This window comes from Lepidochelys kempii, chromosome 7 (genome assembly GCF_965140285.1).
Source record: "Lepidochelys kempii isolate rLepKem1 chromosome 7, rLepKem1.hap1, whole genome shotgun sequence".
NCBI lineage: Eukaryota > Metazoa > Chordata > Testudines > Cheloniidae > Lepidochelys > Lepidochelys kempii.
In genome coordinates this window covers 41,996,744-42,016,862 of record NC_136386.1, presented here as the reverse complement: position 1 = coordinate 42,016,862, position 20,119 = coordinate 41,996,744, and the positions used below count along the sequence as shown (strand labels likewise).

The 20,119-nt window shown below is 39.9% G+C and overlaps 1 protein-coding gene across 13 annotated transcripts in view; it reads right to left on the bottom strand.

Moving 5' to 3' along the window:
• The window catches only part of PFKFB4 (6-phosphofructo-2-kinase/fructose-2,6-biphosphatase 4), a 104,627-nt gene that overhangs the window by 55,677 nt on the left and 28,831 nt on the right, over window positions 1-20,119 (bottom strand). For 5 of the 13 annotated variants that reach the window (XR_012159875.2, XR_013636057.1, XR_012159876.2 and 2 more), the window contains exon 1: window positions 10,241-10,457. The exons of 3 other annotated variants lie outside the window; for them this stretch is intronic. Coding sequence is in view for 4 of the 10 variants with exons in the window: in XM_073352384.2 (XP_073208485.1) it covers window positions 10,241-10,343 (103 nt within the window). In the remaining 6 variants the exon portion in view is untranslated. Of the gene's footprint in view, window positions 1-9,309; window positions 9,352-10,240; window positions 10,460-18,880; window positions 19,124-20,119 lie in introns of those variants that run through there. 5 more of the 13 variants (XM_078853703.1, XM_078853704.1, XM_073352390.2 and 2 more) reach the window with 4 other exon arrangements.

Sequence of the window (20,119 nt, the reverse complement as noted above, 5' to 3'; positions counted from 1 at the left end):
TTGAAATATCCAACTCGAATTTTTAACAGTTATCCAGAGAAAGCACTGGAATACAAGTTGTAGAAACTGACAATAAGCAATTGATTTGTATGCAGCTGATGTGCTGAGAAAGCTCAAAGTGCTGGTTCGCTCAGTATACTCTATATGGGGCCTGTGTAAACCAAAAAGATTTTTTACTTTCTGAACAGAATTTCCAGACTTTAACATGTCATGTATGGCTAACATATATGACTTCAAAATTATTCTTACAATAAATTCTGACATTTGCCTAGGGCGAGCAATCCAAATTCAACCTTCTTCTCACAGCAGTCATCTCACGGAACAATGCCATATTGCAAGTTACGATGGACACCACTTTCCATATTGTTGAACGAGCACAAATTCCTATGGCAGATCTACACAAGCACACGCATGCCAAGCTAGGGTGTAAATCAACAGTGCTCCAGCATACTGTGCACTCTCCATGGGAACCCTGCTGAAGCACACTTGAGAACTTCTGGTGCACATTAGCAGGGTACCCAAGGGCAGTTAGTGCACACCATGCTGGAACACTGTACATTTACATCCCAGCTTGCCACACAGCAAGTGCTCATGTAAATATGCCTCTCGTCTTCACGTTGCAGACCTACGGACTGTTCAGAACCATGTAGCACTATTACCTCTTCTAAGATAATGTAATTAATTGACAAACATATGAATTGCCATTCTGATTAGACAAATGGCCCACATAACTCAGTGTCCCATCACAGACTAGTGCTAGATGCTGTAGAAGAAGCTGTGCTTAAGACTGAGAATAACTCCCACAAGTATAATTTCATGAGGCTCCCTTTATTAGGAACCTATGTTCCTACTGTTTAACATATTCACGAAATCTGATGCTCTAATCACTATGGGCACAATTCTTTGGATATGCCACCTTTACTATCAGAAAGCCAAGGGAATAATTTGCTAATCCCAATTACAACAGCAGCCCTGATTCCCACTCTCACTAAATACTTCAGTTATAAATGCCCAGTTGGTTGGTGGAATGCCTTCCATCTACAAAGAGATTGTTACCAATAAGTAACAGCTACTACATATGGAGGGGAAGAGGAACAAAGCTAAATTCAGCCTTAGCCTTTAAGGCACTACAATCTCCAGTACTATGTATTTACTTAAATCGACAGTCCTGCAACTAATACTGTAACTAACCTTAGAGGAAATACTATATTACGCTTGAAATATTTCAGTAGTAAGGTAGCTTGAAGACTGATGTGCCCTCAGCAAGCACTAGTCACCTAGAAAGTTTAAACTTATGAAGTTCAGACATTTGAGTTTAGCAGGAACAAATAAAGATTTTTTACTTTTTCTCCCTGCAACAATCGCCTAACCAAAAAAACGGGTACACTGATTTTTCTCATTCATTTCCAGGGGGGAAAAAAGTCACGTTTGGCTAAGACCAAGTATTAAATTTCAGAAAAAATGGGAGAACTTTTTGGGAAGTTTCAAACATATAGAAAAAGGAGATAACGGAGATTTTCACACAATCTTAACGATAGCTTTCTCTCCTGACAAAGAACACCACATGTACAGAAACATTCCTGTATGTGTTCATTTAGTTATCAGCATTGAAAGTGCCAGTGTCCCACGGGCTGAGGTGATGCAGCTTAAGAAATTCCACCATGCCAATGTAAACTGCTGAAAAATGTAAACCCTTTTAAAAAACATAACTGAAACTTCCCTGTTTTCACATCCCCCGATGAACAATGCCATTTAGTACTGGAAGCTGAGCTTTGTTCCCTTCTCTGTTTCCTGACAACTAGATGAGATCTTCCCCCGTCGGCTTTAATGTCTTTCAATTTAATTAAGAGACAAGAAATAAAAATTTGATCTAATTAGTCTAGATGGCCTGTGCTCTTTAATTATCAGTGCACACAATGAAAAGGAGGGAGGAAAGAGGGATAGGAAAAGGATAACACTGTTGTAAACCCTCAAACTATAAAATTAAGTTTACAACACAAAATGTTTAAAGAGGAAATTGTAATACTACCACTAAAACATAGTGCGAGCGTTACTTTAATACATGGCAGTGATTAGCAGAATTGCCACCAATGCATTTAGGGTATGCAGGGTCTACAATAATTCTTGCTTCCCAAAGGAAAAAAAAAAAATACTTCAAGAGTATTCTTAATAGAAACTGACATTTCAAAAACACTATAATACCTTACTATATTCACTACCATACAGAATGACAAAAGGAATCTGGACTGCTACAATCCAGTACTTGATGACTGTATTGCGTACTTCACTCAGTCTTGTTTTAGAAATATATGTAATGCATGCAAGCAAATAAGATTTTTTTTAACCAAATAGTCACAAGCTTATAAAAGTAACCACACCAAGAAAGTTATTGTGTATTCTCCCCGTCAAATCATTTTCCGATTACCCAGCAACAGGCAGAAATTGTCATATGGCCACAAGTTATAATACAATTGGGAAAAACATATAGTTTGTTATCCTGATGAAAATGTGACTATGTGAAAAAGCATTCTTTGTACCAACCTGGCACTCCATAGCAAATATTTGGTTTTAGATTCCATACGAATTTTGGAAAAGGAAAAGAAATAGGTTCCCCATAGTAAAGTTAGGATAGTCTAGTAGCCTTTTAAAAGCAACATTGAGCATAAAGGAGTTAAAATTATTCACTTCTGAAGACTGAGGAAAACCAAGTGATGTTTTTATTTCCTCCTACTTGCACTATTTCACAATAGATGTGCACATGCTGCGTCAATGTTTTAAAATCAGACCGGAATATTTAACAAGTGATCTTTTGAAACTTATGTCTTACCTTATTTTTAAGTTTACATACTACCTAAAAAGTACGTTTAACTTATGAGTGAAAATGTCTCTCCCATTCCACATACTTAAAACTGATGAATCATTTCTTATTTCTATTTGGTTCTTAAATCAACTTTTATGGTCAGCAGAAGTATTAGGGTATCTATCACCCAAAGCACATTGAAAACAACAAGAACCTTTCCATTAACTTCAATAGGCTTTCTATTAAGCCTTCCTTAGTCTCTGAAATTAAAGCAGTATTTAGGTCTTAGATAGGAGCACACCATCCTCTCTGACTAGAATACACAACAGAGGGTTGAAAATATTTGGGAGGGGGTAAGATGGTTCTATATTTTGTGTCCCATCCTATGTCCTGTCAAATTTAATTATTTTTGTTTCAGCATTTTGCAAACGCATGTTGATCTTGAAGACAAAGAAGAGCGCAACAGTAACCCTGGCCTGATTCTCCTCCAACAACAGATAACAGCTACATCTCTTAGAAAGTGCTTAGAAAAGCAATTCAAAACTAGGAGTGCCCTACAGGTTGGAAGATGAGCCGATGTTGCAGCAAATTTTATAAAACTGTACGTACACAAGTTGAAGCAGCATCCATTTATGTTAATTCTGCCAAGCATTTCTAATGTATACTTTGTCTTTGAAGCCATCCAGTTTGAACGACAGAGTTACACTATGCTGCTCCTTCTCCTACTTTGCTCCCTCTCCCTTACCTATAGCAGCTTCCCCACCCCCAATTCTTTCCAGTCATCACAGATACACACCTATGATGCACAGCCTGACAACTTCACTCAGCCCCATCTGTCTCTCCGATTGTCACCTTCTCTCCTCCCACCTTTCCCCTCCTGTTTGTCTCCAGAATTCTTGTGTGTACTGTCTACTCTTGCTGCCAAGGCGGATTTCCCCTCCTATTTAGCTTCTGCCCTTTTCATTCCAACAAAAGTATCTTGACCAAGGAGACTAACAAACTAGTGAGGGGATCGAGCACTGCTCTGCCCGTTCTAGATCCATATGCAGTCTTTACACGGATGATGGTGGTCATCCTCCTTTATGCCTCTGGTTCTCCCCTTGCTTTATTGATCTACTTGCTTTACTGTTTTACGCTCCTTATCTGTGGAAGCCTCTCAGGGTTCATTTGTGTGTTCTCTCCTCCTCTATGCCTCTGGTTCTCCCCTTGCTTTATTGATCTACTTGCTTTACTGTTTTACGCTCCTTATCTGTGGAAGCCTCTCAGGGTTCATTTGTGTGTTCTCTCCTCCTTTATGCCTCTGGTTCTCCCCTTGCTTTACTCATCTACTTGCTTTACTGTTTTACGCTCCTTATCTGTGGAAGCCTCTCAGGGTTCATTTGTGTGTTCTCTCCCTTTCACATCAAGTTCAATTACCACCTCCATGTGGGTGATTCCTAATTTACCTCTGCTCTCCACCTGGTCTTACATTTCCAACTCTTTGTCAGATATCTATCTCCTGGACATCCCAAACGCACTATATGCAATATGGAGCATCCTTGCTCACAATTCCTCTCCACAGCATCTCTTTTCTGCCAGCATTGACTAATCCAGTACCCTCCTAGAAACAGCCCTGTAATCTTGGTATGATTTTCAACACACCCATTCATATTCCTATTGTTCTCAAATCCTGTTGCTTTTCCCTGTAAGACATCGGGTCCATCTCATCGTCCCTATCCCCAGTGCTAAACAGCCCATCTAAAGTCACTAGATTTACGGTTTATTACAACAATCTGTAACTCACTAACCATCCCTTTTTGTCTTATGACTACAGGAGTGTTAACGGGCCACTTCACCTTGAATTGTCCCTTAGTGTGCTAACTAACTACTTATGCTAAACTATCTGTTCAATCTTGTATTTAGCTGGGACACTCTCAGTACCTTTCCCAGACCTGAAAAAGAGTTCTGTGTAACTCTAAAGCATGTCTCTCTCACCAGCAGAAGTTGGTCCAATAAGGGAGATTACCTCACTTACCTTGCCTCATCTATAGCTTGGTCATCTAACATTTTATTCCTGTAACCTTCCCTTCTCTGAGCTATCTGCCTTTCACTACTTTCTTTTCCCTCCTCTAACCTATCCAAAATACTGTTGTAGTCATCTTCTTCTACAGCTGCCCACCAGCATCCCCTTCTCCCCATTTAAAGTCCCTTCATGGTATTATACAGATAACTGTATATAAAGGCCCTACAAGCTCTTAAAGTAAGCTCTCCAGGACAGTGACCATGTCTGTCTTTACGTTTTTGAAACTGACCTACTTTTACAGTGCTATATGAATCTCAAATAAAAAAAAGTTACTCAACTTGTCAAATTCTGTCTTTATGAATAACTGATGTATACAGTTCCAGGAAAAACAGCTCCAGGAAAATCTATTTTTTAATTGAAGGAAATGTGGCCTTTATTTTTCAACTTTGTTCTATAACCTTCCCTCTCCCCACAAAGAAGTATTTAGCTTTAGTATATTTTACAGTTTTCAGTTAAATCTCAGGCTTGGATTTGATTCCTAGATGCACAGAACTTAAAGCAACCTGACAGCTGAACCTGAAAGTAGCTTTGATCTAGACCAATTATAGACATACCCAGTTGCACCCAAATAACCAATTACAGAATGCTTTCAAGACAGACTACTGTAAAAGTTAAATGGGGATGTAAATAAAATTGACACTTCGTTGACTTTTAGTGAGTTTTATTCCCTTACTTCAGCTAGTGTCATTTTGAACAATTTATTTTCACTTTACCTTAGTGAAGTCAACACACTTTTAAAAAGCCCTGTATTTTCACACCAAGCTGTCTCAGATAGTACTTTGTTGTGCTTTTTACTAGTCCAAAATTTACAGATTTTTATTCCTGTTGGATTATCATGCTCAAGGCAGAATCTAAAAAGATTAGTGTTTCATGTGTTCTAATTTCTAATTGTCTACTGAGACACCTAATATGGTTTCTTCCAACCCAGATAAGATGACTAAAATGTAACTTTGCAAAAAGAAAAGGAGTACTTGTGGCACCTTAGAGACTAACCAATTTTTTTGAGCATAAGCTTTCGTGAGCTACAGCTCACTTCATCGGATGCATACTGTGGAAACTGCAGAAGACATTATATACACAGAGGCCATGAAACTATACCTCCTCCCACCCCACTCTCCTGCTGGTAATAGCTTATCTAAAGTGATCACTTTAACTGCATCCATGGGATCCACTACCTATTATCCAGTCTCAATGTTAAAGAAAGTCCAATTAACCACAGGTATGCCATCGGAAGAGACAAGCTATTTTAGAAATGTATCAGGAAAGAAACAGAAAGACAAGGAAAAGATAAACAGAAAATAATAAAAGTAATTTAAAGGGACATTATCAAGACAAAATAACTAAATCCTTACCTCTTAACTGCCACTTTAGATTAATTAAATTGAACACACTTTTAAAAAAAGTTTCCTTTCACCATTTATCTTGCTTTCTCTTTTTGCATTCTAAATAGCTTAGCCAATACCACCACACTTGATGTTAATCACCAGGTTTTGACACCCCTTCTCCGAATCATTTACTAACAAAGCCATGTGCCAACCATGCTGGTGTACCCACAACAGCCTCACTATTTACCCCCTATGCATAATGAGTGTATTCTATAAAAATCTGGGGAGGGATCCCATCCACACACACACACAGCAATACATACACTTTGTGAGCACAAAAAGTTGGGAGGAAGGAGGACTGGGCAGTTACACAGATATAGTTATAGCATCCTGCCTACACCATAAAACACCTGATTTACAGCCTGTTTCTAGGAAAACAAAACCTGTTTCTGTCAAAGATGGTGGGACACGTGTAACACTCAGCATTATGGTTCCTAACAGAGTATCAACAATGTTGCATGGAGACATAGATTACATTTAGACTCAGCTAAATCACTTACTAGTTTCAGGCTCAGTTAAAAAACTGTAATGTAGACCTGGGCTAAAATAAACTAGTTAGTTTAATTTTCTGGTTCTGTGCCCCACCACAGCATTAGCTTGGAGGTTATAACAATTAAAGGAGTGAAAGTTTTCATTGCAAACATACACTTTTTTAAATTAATGTAAACATTTATATGCATAATTAGGATTTATAAATACTTATTTTTAAAAATAAAACCTTAACTTACATCAGTTAAAAAAAGTTAAAATAAAGAATACTGTAACAAATCTATCAAAGGTGAAAAAAAGTAGGCCAATCTGGAAAGATGTACATGAGCAGAAGAAAATATTTTAAGATTTCAAATTTATTTCTACATTATTTAATGCTCTGTTGAAAACGCTTCTCCATTTACATAGGCCTTGCCTGTGGAAGAGTTACAGAACTTTACCAAGAAACAGGACAGTCTAATAACAGTTAAAAGTCTAAGCTGGTTATTTGTTATTTATAAACATCAGAAGCCACTTATTTTTGTTTGAGAAGATTCATGCAGATCATCAGTTCACAGATTTCTAATACACATTTCCATTGCGTACATGAAATTTTAGTTTCTTCTGGCCTTCTTTTTAAGAAGCACTTTAACTGTCTAAAAGCTGCCACTCTAACAAATTATCATTTGTTGAAAACAGATATAAGTTTGGCTAAAGTAACTGTGTGAAGTCTTCCACAGTGTTTTTTGCAGTAGCAACTGATATTTAAGTACTTTTGCATTTTTTCCATATTCTATTGCTCTTACACAATTTTTTTTAATTGAGTGATTTATTTCATACTCAAAAATTAGTTTCATAGTCTATCTGATAAATCAATCTTTAGGAGCATTTTTTAATGGATGGATCAAAGTGATACTTTAGATCATGTAAACATGATTGTGGATATTTGCCTTACAAGTCCACAATAACTGCAGTCCATCCACGACTGAATTCAGTATTATTGAAACCACTTGGCCCAATAAGGTTGTCATGACTTAAGCTTGGTAGGGTTTTAATTAAACTGAGATAAAAATTTCTGTGATGAAACCTCTTACAAAATTGACTACAACGTTACAAAACCTGAAACCATAAGTCCTAATGCCCAATAACTCGGTTGGCTAGACCTCAAAAAAAATCTATTAAGTGATGTAACAGATGGCCTAGTTAAACATTTCATTTTAAAAAAAATTAACTAATTTAGAATCATCTAAAAGCACATGTAAAACATGTAGTTAAACTCCTTAGGCCAAATTTAGCTTTGGCCCAATGAAGTGCAACTCCATTAACTTCATAGAATCAGATCTGCTTATACTAGGTCTGAGTTCAGCCCACTGTTTTAAGACATCTTGCAGTTAAAACAAACAAATGAAAAAAACCCTATCAGGTGAAAATGTATACATTTTTTATTTAACAGATCCGTTTTTGATGCAAATACCCCACGCAGCCTTAACTACAGCTTTGTAAAAAGAGATGCATCCTGTGCTGAGCTAGAAATGATTTATGATATGGCAATACAAAGAGTAAGTTAAACAGAAAGAAAAGGAGTACTTGTGGCATCTTAGAGACTAACCAACTTATTTGAGCATAAGCTTTCGTGAGCTACAGCTCACTTCATCGGATGCTGCATCCGATGAAGTGAGCTGTAGCTCACGAAAGCTTATGCTCAAATAAATTGGTTAGTCTCTAAGGTGCCACAAGTACTCCTTTTCTTTTTGCAAATACAGACTAACACGGCTGTTACTCTGAAACCTGTCATTAAACAGAAAGGAACTAGAAGAGAAACCAAAAAGATTTACTGCAGTCCAGCAGAAAGTGGAAGGTTTCACATGAGAGGAAGGTCCTTTTACCATTTATGTTCCTGTCTCAGGGTTATTGAGATCCACTAGTCACTATAAGAAAATTAATTTTCTTAACTCCTTAACTTTACTTGGTTAATATGAAGTAAAAGAGACCAACACCACTAAAGTGCCTTTTCAGCCAGCATTCATTTACAGTATTTTTGGGACAGACACCTCAGAGGGTTTGTTGTATGTTTTAAATACAAACTATTTAGATCTGGCCTATATTATTAAAACTACCACATTCTAACATGGTAGTACCGTGTATGGTTCAATCTTGCAAGCGTAGATGGAACCAAACCAAATTTTAATTGAGTTACCAAGTCATGCTACAGAAGACATGTGAAGTTCAAATTTACAGCAAGGTTCTGGAATGCAGTTTGGTCACATCTACACAAGATCAACAGTTGACAAGGACTATCATGTTGTAACCAAGTCCCAAAACTCACTAGTTTTTCTAGTATAGATTGGACCTTATTGCAAGCTGGAGAATTCCAAAGCCAACCAAATGTTCTTAAAATGTAAAAGGTGCGAGACACCTCTGTCATTCAGATTTAATTACTGATTCTATAAGCACTAGCATAGCAAAAAGTGCAAAGTATAGGAGGCTATAAGCAACTCAGAGAGGGCTTTACTCAAAGGGAAAGTTGTATTTCCCTTCAGACTCCAGATTTCTACCTCAAGCACCACAACTTCACCTCAAGGAAATATCCATACCACAAAACAGAGAGAACTTCCAGATGAATCACCTTATGCTTCCTAAAAGAAGAAAAATTACAGGAATCAGAGATTTTTCTCCATTTTTCAACATGCTAAGTGTAGCTTACAATAAGAAACTTGACCATGCCACGCTGCCCCTCACCATTAAAATTATACACACACCCAGAGCTCTTGCAATATCTCTCAGTCCATACATCTTAACTCCTGCTCTGCCTCCACTGCCAAATCCCTTGCCCAACACAACTCCTGTGTTGTCCCCCTTCCCCAAGCACCTAACCCACGCTAGCCCTGTGCCCCAAATATTCACCCCAACAATTCATGCACTCCTCCCCCAATCTCATCTTCAGGGCAGGTCTTGTTCTGCCACCCAATTCCACCACCTCACCTCTTCTACGCATCTTCCCCATCCAATTTCTTCACCAAATCCTTTGCATCTCCCATGGCCCACCAATCCCATCTCCATCTATTACCACCTCACCAGCACTGCCCCAACTCCAGATTTGCTCAAGATACTGTTGTCCCCTCCCCCCGATTTGTCCCCTAAAATGACCTCCTCCACTGTCTCCTATGTCTTGAGTCACATCTTGCACAGTCTCCCTCTATTTTTCCCCAAAAAACATGCACTTCTCCCCCCAGATCTCTCAGTCCCTGTTACCCTAAATCCTGTACTGCTAGATATTATATTTTACACACTCACACCCCCCCTTAGGTAAGTGGTTCCCTTTCCTGCCTTTCTGCTGCATTCAACCTGCACTATCTCCCCCCGACTCTATCCTGCTCGCCCAATCCCCTAAGCATCTGCTAAACCCGTGACCCCTTTGTGTCTCCTGCTCAGCTCCCCCAACCCCTTTCTTTCTCCTCTTCCTAATGATAATGCAGCTCGCCAACTTCCCCTTGCAGATCCTGCCCCCCCTCCCCGAGTGCTCACCCCCGCGCTGGGCGCTGTGCTTGGCCGGGAGCCCGTTGTTGTAGGGCTCCCAGATCTTCTGCAGCGGGTTCTGCGTGAGCTCCCGGGCCGGCGACGCCGCCATCCTCGCAGGGGGCCCCGATCCGCCAGCACTGGTAACGGCGCTTGCCGGGGGAAAGCCGGGCGCTCTGCAGCGGCAGCGGGCGGGGTATAGCTGCAGCTCCGCCTCCTCGGCCCACCGAGGCCCGGAACAAGGAGCCGGGTAGGGACTGAGCAGACGCGCCCCCAGCGCTGGACTCGAACAGTGCGGGGGAGGCGAGGGGGCACCGAACCACCACACGCCGCCCCGGAGCCTTGCACCAGGAAGGGGCGGCTAGCTCCGAAACCCCCACGAGCCAGGGCTACCCACCAACGCACACGAGGCGGAGGGGCGGGGAGGGGGGCTAGAAGCACCCTACTGCCCTTCAGTTCGCATGTGTCGGGGAGAGAGGGGAGGCCGAGAGGAACTAGAGTTCTTTGTTGCGGCACTTACAATGGTTCCGAGTGAGCAGCGAATATTTTGAGGCCAAAATTCAAACCCTCTCAAAAATGATCTTTAATGCATCATTGGGTCAAATGAACAAACAAACAAACCAACCCTGTTGCTCAATCTACAGAAACGTCAATATCTTTTACAATCCTTTTCCTATGGGTGTACTAAAAATCACTTATTTTAGTTAACCACCCAAATAAATAAATACTTTAAAAAAAAAAAAAAAGACAGACTGTACAGGGATCTCTAATTTTACTTCAGGTCTACAGGCTGACAGTGTCTACACTACATTCAAGTAGTCAACTCAGTGCAGTTTTCCATAATATAAGGAAGCCTTGAGAAATTGTTGGAGCTTAAATTGTACAACACCTAAACTGTTGGCTGAATTTGATCAGACAGGATCCCCTATTATGCTATATAAATTTGACCAGAGAGTGTCTGTATACATTTCTGCAGTTTGCAGGGGAAACTCTCTGCAAAGGTTTCCAAGGCAGGTACTCCACACTTTCTGAATAATCAAGCTTCTTAAACGTGTCCCAAACTGGACATCCAAAAACGGAGGCACTGCAAATCTCTAGTCCCTTTTAAAAAATTAGGCAACAATTTAAAAAAAAATATATCTGTTTTTTATAACTTGGGTAAGAGAGGAGCAAGCACTTATTCCAGGGCTAGTCAAGAGCTAATTCTCCACCACACTTTTTTACATTGATTACTCTGGTGAGGATACAAGTCTGTTAGCCTTTCGTGCTTGCGCCTATTCTGGAAAATGAGCAGGGTTTGAACCTCTATTCCAAAACATGCCTTCTCTGCAATGAGCTACCCCTGCACTGTAAATGACCTTTACTGATGGCATAAAGAGGGACAAGTCTTATTTGATTCCTGATGCACAGGGAGATGCCAACCACACTCAGCTCAGTTCTGGAGCACAGTTTGGCCTGTCTATATCAACTGCCAAAGATTGTTTGGCCATAGTTATATCAGATATGGCTCCCCCTTAAAGAGTCAACACGCTTATTTTCGAGGATCTCCACAGCTTCTTTTCAAACCTCACAAAAACGGATTCAACATGACCCCTTTAGCACCTGGGATTTATTCTAAGATAAAATGGCTAATTTAAAAAAATATTTGCATACATGTTTCCGTTTGCTTCTGAGGGGGTAATAGATTTCAATTACACTACATATGAAATTTGATTCTAGGCAGGAGGCTTTTGTTACAATTTAATGCTCCTTATTACTCCATTATCACAGCCTCATGTTGTCCTGAGGCTGACCTGGGCTGAAGAGGCAATAAATGTAATACATTTTTATGTAGCATCTTTCATCAAAACCTCCCTCTCCCTCACACAAACCACTCAAAGGAAAAGAAGGCTTGAACACTGAAGCATAGGTGCTGGAACAGGGAGTGCTGTTGCAACCCCCGGCTTGAAGTGGTTTCCATTATATACAGCATTTACAGTTTGGTTCAATAGCTCTCAGCACCCCCACTGTACAAATTGTTCCAGCACCCTTGCACTAAAGGGATAAAGATATAAAAAACAAAATTACTTTCTGTACGCTAAATAATATGGTAATTTGTAGTTACATTTGGCAGTCTGTACTCAATTAAAAAATAAGATTGCATTCTATTGCAGCCATTAACAATACACAAAATGTTATACACAAACACAGGGAGGTGTTCTCATTTTCTGCAAATGGACTTGTAAGTACGTGCAATCAAACTCTTTTAAACTGTACATGAAGCTCTATACCTCAGAATATTCTTTAAAACCATATTAAAAATAATGCACATCTGCAGTATACAATACTAAAACAGTAATGAAGTTATTTCTTATCCATATTTCTTCAAATATTTGAATATCATCTTCTGCACTAAAGGCTAAAACCATGCCAAGAAGTTAGTCTTTAAACAGGACATTACACACTTAAGTTTTAATACACCTTGTTTTCATAAAACGTTACATTTTGGGTAAAATTTAAGGTCACACTACTGAGCACAAAATCAAGTGAATACAGTTGTGTTCAAACAAACATCTATCAAGGTTCTTATTCTGGTGCTAATCACCCTAGTACCCAAGCATCTTCAGCATTTGAAACTTAAATATTTCAAACAAACAGATTCACTGTCAGGTCCTAAACTGAATATAAACAAAAGTTAAGCTAATTTCATTGTCCAAACTGAGAAAAATTCTACAAAGTAAATAAGACGCATTCAAAATTCTTTCACTTATAATAATGCATTTTATTGAATGTAGATTAAGTATTCGTTAAATCATTTTAACCTTTTCAGTTTCCAATAAGTGTTCAAATGTTATGGAGACTGACTTAAAAATTATGAGATTTAAAAATAAAAATAAATGGTGACCCCTTTTTATTTGCCCTATGGGTTTTGAGCCTTTAGGGATTGTATTTTCAAGCTTTTTTTCATAACTACAAGGGCTGTGGAAACTTACTTTTTTAAATGAAAGCTGAGATTCACACAACCACAAAACTGGGGCTGTATGAAAAACACTGTATATCACAAGACCCATGATACAACTGCAAGAGTTGGCAACGCTGCGTATTTCTTTTCTCTTTCCTTAGCAATTCCATTTGCTTGGTTTCGCTCTCCCTTTCATCCCATTTCCCCCTCCTCTCCTTTACTGCTCAGTGTTTCCCTTCAGGTCCATCGCATTCAGTATCATTCCCTCCCTGCAATTTTCTTTAACACTTGTCCTTGGTCTTGTCTATCCAGGAGACTTGATAGCAATGGGAGACTGAATTAAAATATGTCATGAGAGTCAAGAAACTTAAAGCTGAGCAAGTGAGAAAAAAAGGAATTTTTAGACTGCTCAAAACTCTTAATTTATTTGTTAATATCCATTTAATTCCAGTGAGTAATCAACATTTTGGAAAAAATATACATCTTTGTGAAAGTTTCAGCGCCTCACCCCTTCAACTGAGGTGCAAAATCTGACAATACACATCCTCCAAAACTGACAAATAGCCCTCCAGTAAAGCCAAGCATGTCCGGATTTGACATTCCTGATATCTCCAAGACTAAAATAAGCAGAAATAATATTTTTACTTACAAATAAAAACCACACCCACTTTTCAGGCCTTCTTGACACTTAAAAGTATGAAATAGCAAAAAGTCATTTTCTCCCCAGTCCTTTGCAATTCATCTCTGAAAACTGACTATGGAAAAGTAACACCTTCCCCTCAGCAGATTTGCTCCATGCATGCATCCAGAGACACAGCTTGTTTTAGTGACAAAGGGCCAGATTTACAAAGGTATATTTAGGTGACTAAAGATGCACGTAGGTGAGTGTACTTTTGAAAACCCCAGCAGGCATCTATCAGAATCTTTAATCTCCCACCTTTGTAAATGTGGCCCGAAAGCTAAATTTCACATTTTTTGCTTGTTATGCTGAGCCGATACTGTTAAGAAAGTGAGCTAGAATGTATTCCTTTTTGCACATTAGCAGATTCATTGATTAAATCCGTGCAATTATGCCTATGAGTATGTATGGGGTGGAGGGGACGCTCAGGCTAAGGGACTTTTTAATGGTGGTGTAGACATTCAGGCTCGAATTGGAGCCCAGGCTCTAGGACTCTGTGAAGCAGGAGGGTCACAGCCCGAACATCTACACAGAAATTAAACAGCCCCACAGCCAGCATTGGCCAGCCACAGATGTCTTATTGCAGTATAGATATACCCCATGTGAACCTAATGAAGGTAACAGGTTTGCACAGGTGTTATCAAGGTCATAATTAGAAGACAATAAGATGTCACTGGGGACCTAATTTGGCCTGCAGAACCTTGATTACTGTTGATAACCAACAAAATGTAAAGAGAAAAAGAGTACTTGTGGCACCTTAGAGACTAACAAATTTATTTGAGCATAAGCTTTCGTGAGCTACAGCTCACTTCATCGGATGCATGCAGTGGAAAACACAGTGGGCAGATTTAATATACACAGATTTCAGAGTACACCAAGAACATGAAACAATGGGTGTTACCATACACACTGTAACGAGAGTGATGAGATAAGGTGAGCTATTACCAGCGGAGGCGGGGGGGGGGGGGACCTTTTGTAGTGATAATCAAGGTGGACCATTTCCAGCAGTTGTCAAGATCGTGTGAGGAACAGTAGGGAAGGGAAACAAACACGGAGAAATAGTTTTACTTTGTGTAATGACACACCCACTCCCAGTCAAGCCTAATTTAATGGTGTCCAGTTTGCAAATTAATTCCAATTCAGCAGTCTCTTGTTGGAGTCTGTTTTTGAAGTTTTTTTGTTGAAGAATTGCGACTTTTAGGTCTACAATCGAGTGACCATCTCACTTCTTCACATCTAAATAGGATTTTAAAATAAAGGCTTTGAAACAACTGGAAGTGACAGATTAATATTTCCTTGAGGCACACAAATTCAAGCCTTCCAGCACAATACAACAAATGATTAACACATCTCAAAAAACTGAAGATGGAACACCTTTCTCCAACAGCATACGAAAGATGACTACACACTCCTAATCCTGTGGTGCCTGGGTGGAACCCTACTGAAGTCAATGGGTCTCTGGTTCAGGCTCACGGGTCCTCCCTAGTGGTGCCAGCTGCAAGAATGTGGCTCAAGTTGGGTGCATTGAAAAGGCACAATTATTTTAAACAACCAGCACACCCTGTTTTTAGCTCAGCCTATTTCATGGAGAATCTGAGCTAGAAAGAGTCAAGAAGCCGGGAAAGAGGATGACAGCTGGGGGAAAGGGATGAGACACCATAATCAATAGTCTAAAGGGCAACAAAAATCTGTATCAATTTACTTTAAAATAAAGAGTTACAATAATACCTCGCTTTTATATAATACTTTTCACCAGTAGATCTCAAGTTATTTCAGTACTACTTCTTCCCTCCTCCTTCATGAGCAGCCAGCTGTTTGACCAAAAGAACCAATAAGAGAAGATCCTTTCAAATCTGTGGGGGGAGGCTTTTTGTTGTGTGCTTCTTTGTTGTTCTCTCGGGACAAAGAGAGGGACCAGGCAGGAAAAAAAAAAACCCTCTCCCAAAACCATACCTGAAATAAGCCTCTAAGATTACAAATTGTAAGTATAGCAAGAGAATGCGTTAGTTTATCTTTTGTTTTAGCTTGTGAATTTTCCCTGTGATAAGAGGGAGGTTTATCCCTGGTTTTTGTAACTTTGAAGTTTTGCCTAGAAGGGAATCCTCTGTGTTTTAAATCTTATTACCCTGTAAAATTGCCTTCCATCCTGATTTTACAGAGGTGTTTCTTTTACCTTGTTTTTTCTTTATTATAAAGTTCTGTGTTTTAAGAATCTGATTGGTTTTTAGTAAACTAAAAGCCCAAGGGTCTGGTCTGTGCTCACCTTGTTTACCTATTTGGTTGGTAGATTATTCTCAAGCCTCCCCAGGAAAGGGGGTGAAGGGACTTGGGGGAATATTTTGGGGAAACAGGAACTCCAAGTGGTCCTTTTCCTGAATCTTTGTCTAACTCACTTGGTGGTGGCAGCAGTACTAATCCAAGGACAGGAAAGGATTTGTGCCTTGGGGAAGTTTTAATCTAAGCTGGCAGAAATAAGCTTAGGGGGTCTTTCATGCGGGTCCCCACATCTGTACCCCAGAGTTCAGAGTGGGGAGGGAAGCCTGACACCCCTCATACCCAGACCCTCCTGCTGAGTCCCACCCCCTGCACCCAGACCCCCCCCCCCACAATGAGCCCCACTCCCCCTGCACAACCCCAACAAGCCATCCACACCCGGATTCCCACCCCAAACCCCAGGCAGCTGCACCTGGATCCCAACCCCACTGAGTCCCCCACACCCAGCCCCCCTCACTGAGCTCTATCTCCTCCACACTCAGACCCCACCTGCTGAGCCCCAACCACTTTCACGTGGAACCTCCCCTGCAGAGTCCCATTACCATTGCACCAGAACCCCCACAACAAGCCCCTGTGCATCCAGATCCCTCCAGCACCCAGATTCCCCCAGAACCACCCCACTCCCAGATTGCCCCACACAGAACCCTCTCAACCCACACTGGATTCCCACCCACACTAAGCCCCTCCACACTTGGATCCTGCCTTGCTGAGCCTGTCTGCCCACATTTGGTGCACCTGGCATACAGGGGCAGGGCTCTGTGGTGTTTCTGGGGCAGGCCCAGTCCTTGAGCTGCGTCAGCCTCACCACTGAGTGCATGTCCCAGGATAGGGGAACTGCACAGTGATCTCTCACCTCTGTACAGCCAGTGGCCTGTGCTCCCTAGTGCCATGCTGGAGCCTCCACATTTTTTTTTTTAACAAATAACATTTGCAGAATTTTAAAATATTGTGCACAGAATTTTTAAACTTTTGGTGCAGAATGCTCTCAGGAGTAATTTAATGCACTGCCAGGAATGGTGGTTGTGATTTTCGCCTTAACGTATGTTACACACACACCACCTAGCAGCTGAACAGTATAATACAGGTTTCAGAGTAACAGCCGTGTTAGTCTGTATTCGCAAAAAAAGAAAAGGAGTACTTGTGGCACCTTAGAGACTAACCAATTTATTTGAGCATAAGCTTTCGTGAGCTACAGCTCACTTCATCGGATGCATACTGTGGAAAATACAGAAGAACTAACCAATTTATTTGAGCATAAGCTTTCGTGAGCCACAGCTCACTTCATTGGATGCATACTGTGGAAAATACAGCATTGTAGGGTCTCGGTATGTAGGGGTGTCAGCATTGTATTTTCCACAGTATGCATCCAATGAAGTGAGCTGTGGCTCACGAAAGCTTATGCTCAAATAAATTGGTTAGTTCTTCTGTATTTTCCACAGTATGCATCCAATGAAGTGAGCTGTAGCTCACGAAAGCTTATGCTCAAATAAATTGGTTAGTCTCTAAGGTGCCGAAAGTATAATACAGCATTGTATACAGCATTGTATTTGTATTGTTGTACAATATTGTATTGTTGTACAATATTGTATTGTATTATATACAGCATTGTATTTTCCACAGTATGCATCCAATGAAGTGAGCTGTGGCTCACGAAAGCTTATGCTCAAATAAATTGGTTAGTTCTTCTGTATTTTCCACAGTATGCATCCAATGAAGTGAGCTGTAGCTCACGAAAGCTTATGCTCAAATAAATTGGTTAGTCTCTAAGGTGCCAAAAGTATAATACAGTTTAGCATTCCATTTGTTTTCTCAGAAGTATCAGCATCAGCTGCTGTGGCCATTGTCACATGCATGACACAAGTCAAAAGGAACTAACCGTCTTATCCAGTACAGCAACTTCTAAGTCCCTGAAAATCCATCTCCCAAAAGAAGAGGGTAGCTACTAAAATTAAACATTTATACATCAACACGTCTAGATAACTTGTACCCAAGAGTTTCAAAAGACCTGGCTGAGGAACTCACTGAATTGTTAATGTTGGTTTTCAGTAAGTCTTGGACCATGGCAAAATTCCAGGAGACTACAAAAAAAGGTAATGTTGTGCCAATATTTAAAAGGGTAAACAGGATGACAGAGGTAATTATAGGCCTGTCAATCTGACATTGTTCCACTGCCTTTCCTGGGATCAGCTGATATGGGACTCGATCATTAAAGAATTAAGGAGGACAATATAATTAATGCAAGTCAATATGGGTGTATGGAAAATAGACCCAGCCTATAGATCTATTTTTGATTATATTACAGCTTTGGTCAATAAAAGTAATAGTGTTGATATTGCCTTCTGTAAGGTGTTTGACTTGGTATCACACATTTTGATAAAAAACAGAATTATATAAAATTAAAATGGCACACATTAAATGGATTAAGAACTGGCTAACTGACAGACCTCAAAAGGTAAGAGTAAACATAATCCTCAAGCCGGGTGTGTTTTTTGTGGGGCCTTGCAAGGATCAGTTGTTGGCCCTATGCTATTTAACATTTTTTATTAATGACCTAGAGGAAAACATAAAATCATCACTGACAAAGATTACAGATGATACAAAAATTGGGGGACTGGTACATAATGAAGAGGATAGGTCACTGATACAGTGCGATCTGGATCTCTTGGTAAGCTGGGCACCAGCAAACAATAAGCATTTTAATATGGCCAAATGGAAAGTCATACAACTAGAAACAAAGAATGTTGGCCATACTTACAGAATGGGGGACTCTATCCTGGGAAGCAGCGACCGAAAAAGATTTGGGGGTCGTGGTGGGAACTCAGATGAACAGGAGCTCCCAGTGCAATGCTGTGGCCGAAAGGGCGAATGCCATCCTTGCATGTATAAACAAGGGAATCTTGAGTAGAAGTAGGGGTTATTTCACCTCTGTATTTGGCACTGCTGTGACTGTTGCTGGAATACTGTATCCAGTTCTGGTGTGCATAATCCAAAGATGTTGCTGGAGGGTTAGGAGAAGAGCCACAACAATGATTAAAGGATTACAAAACATGCCTTATAGTGACAGGCTCAAAGAGCTCAATCTATTTAGCTTAACAAGGAGAAGGTTAAGGGGTGAATTGATCATAGTCTACAAGTATCTACATGGGTAACAAAAAATTGATAATAGAGGGCCTTCAGTCTAGCAGCGAAAGGTATAACATGATCCAATGTTTGTAAGATTAAACTAGACAATTTTAGACTGGAAATAAGGCTTTAATTTTTAACAGTCAGGGTAATTAACCACTGGAACAATTTACCAAGGGTTGTGGTGGAGTTTCCATCACTGGCATTTTTTAAACCAAAATTATTATTGTTTTTTTTTTTAAAAATATATGCTGTAGGAATTATTTTTGGAGACATTAAATGCTCTGTGTTATACAGGAGATTAGACTAAATGATCACAATTGTCCCTTCTGGCCTCAGAGTCTATGAATCTGTGAAATTTTAGCCCTACTGAGGAGTAACAACAACATTCCCTGGGTACCTGATTTATTCATGTATTATGTATGCATGCAGCATGCACATAATCCAGGCACATACTCACATCATTACCTCCATTCTGCTGAGCAGCTCCATATTTGTGAGTTTACAGTACTGGGCATTGAAAGGTACAAGAATCCAGATCCTTGGCAAGGAAGATTCTTGTACATATCAATACTGAAGGAGAGAGTGATGGCGCATGTACATGCCTACAAATCTAAAGAACCTCCTGACACAACCACAAGTTACACAAAATTTCTATTAAAAGTTCCACTTTACAAAATAAAAATGGAAGCATGGTATTTCTATCTTCACAGTAACTCAAAGCATTATATATTCATTTTCCTCTTACCTCCACTCCTGTGTATTTTATCTTCCACTTCTCAGTTTGAATGCACATTATATATTAATACAATAAAGGCTTGCTCTAGTGTAAATTAGGGTATGTCCATATGACCCAATCGAATTTGGAAGA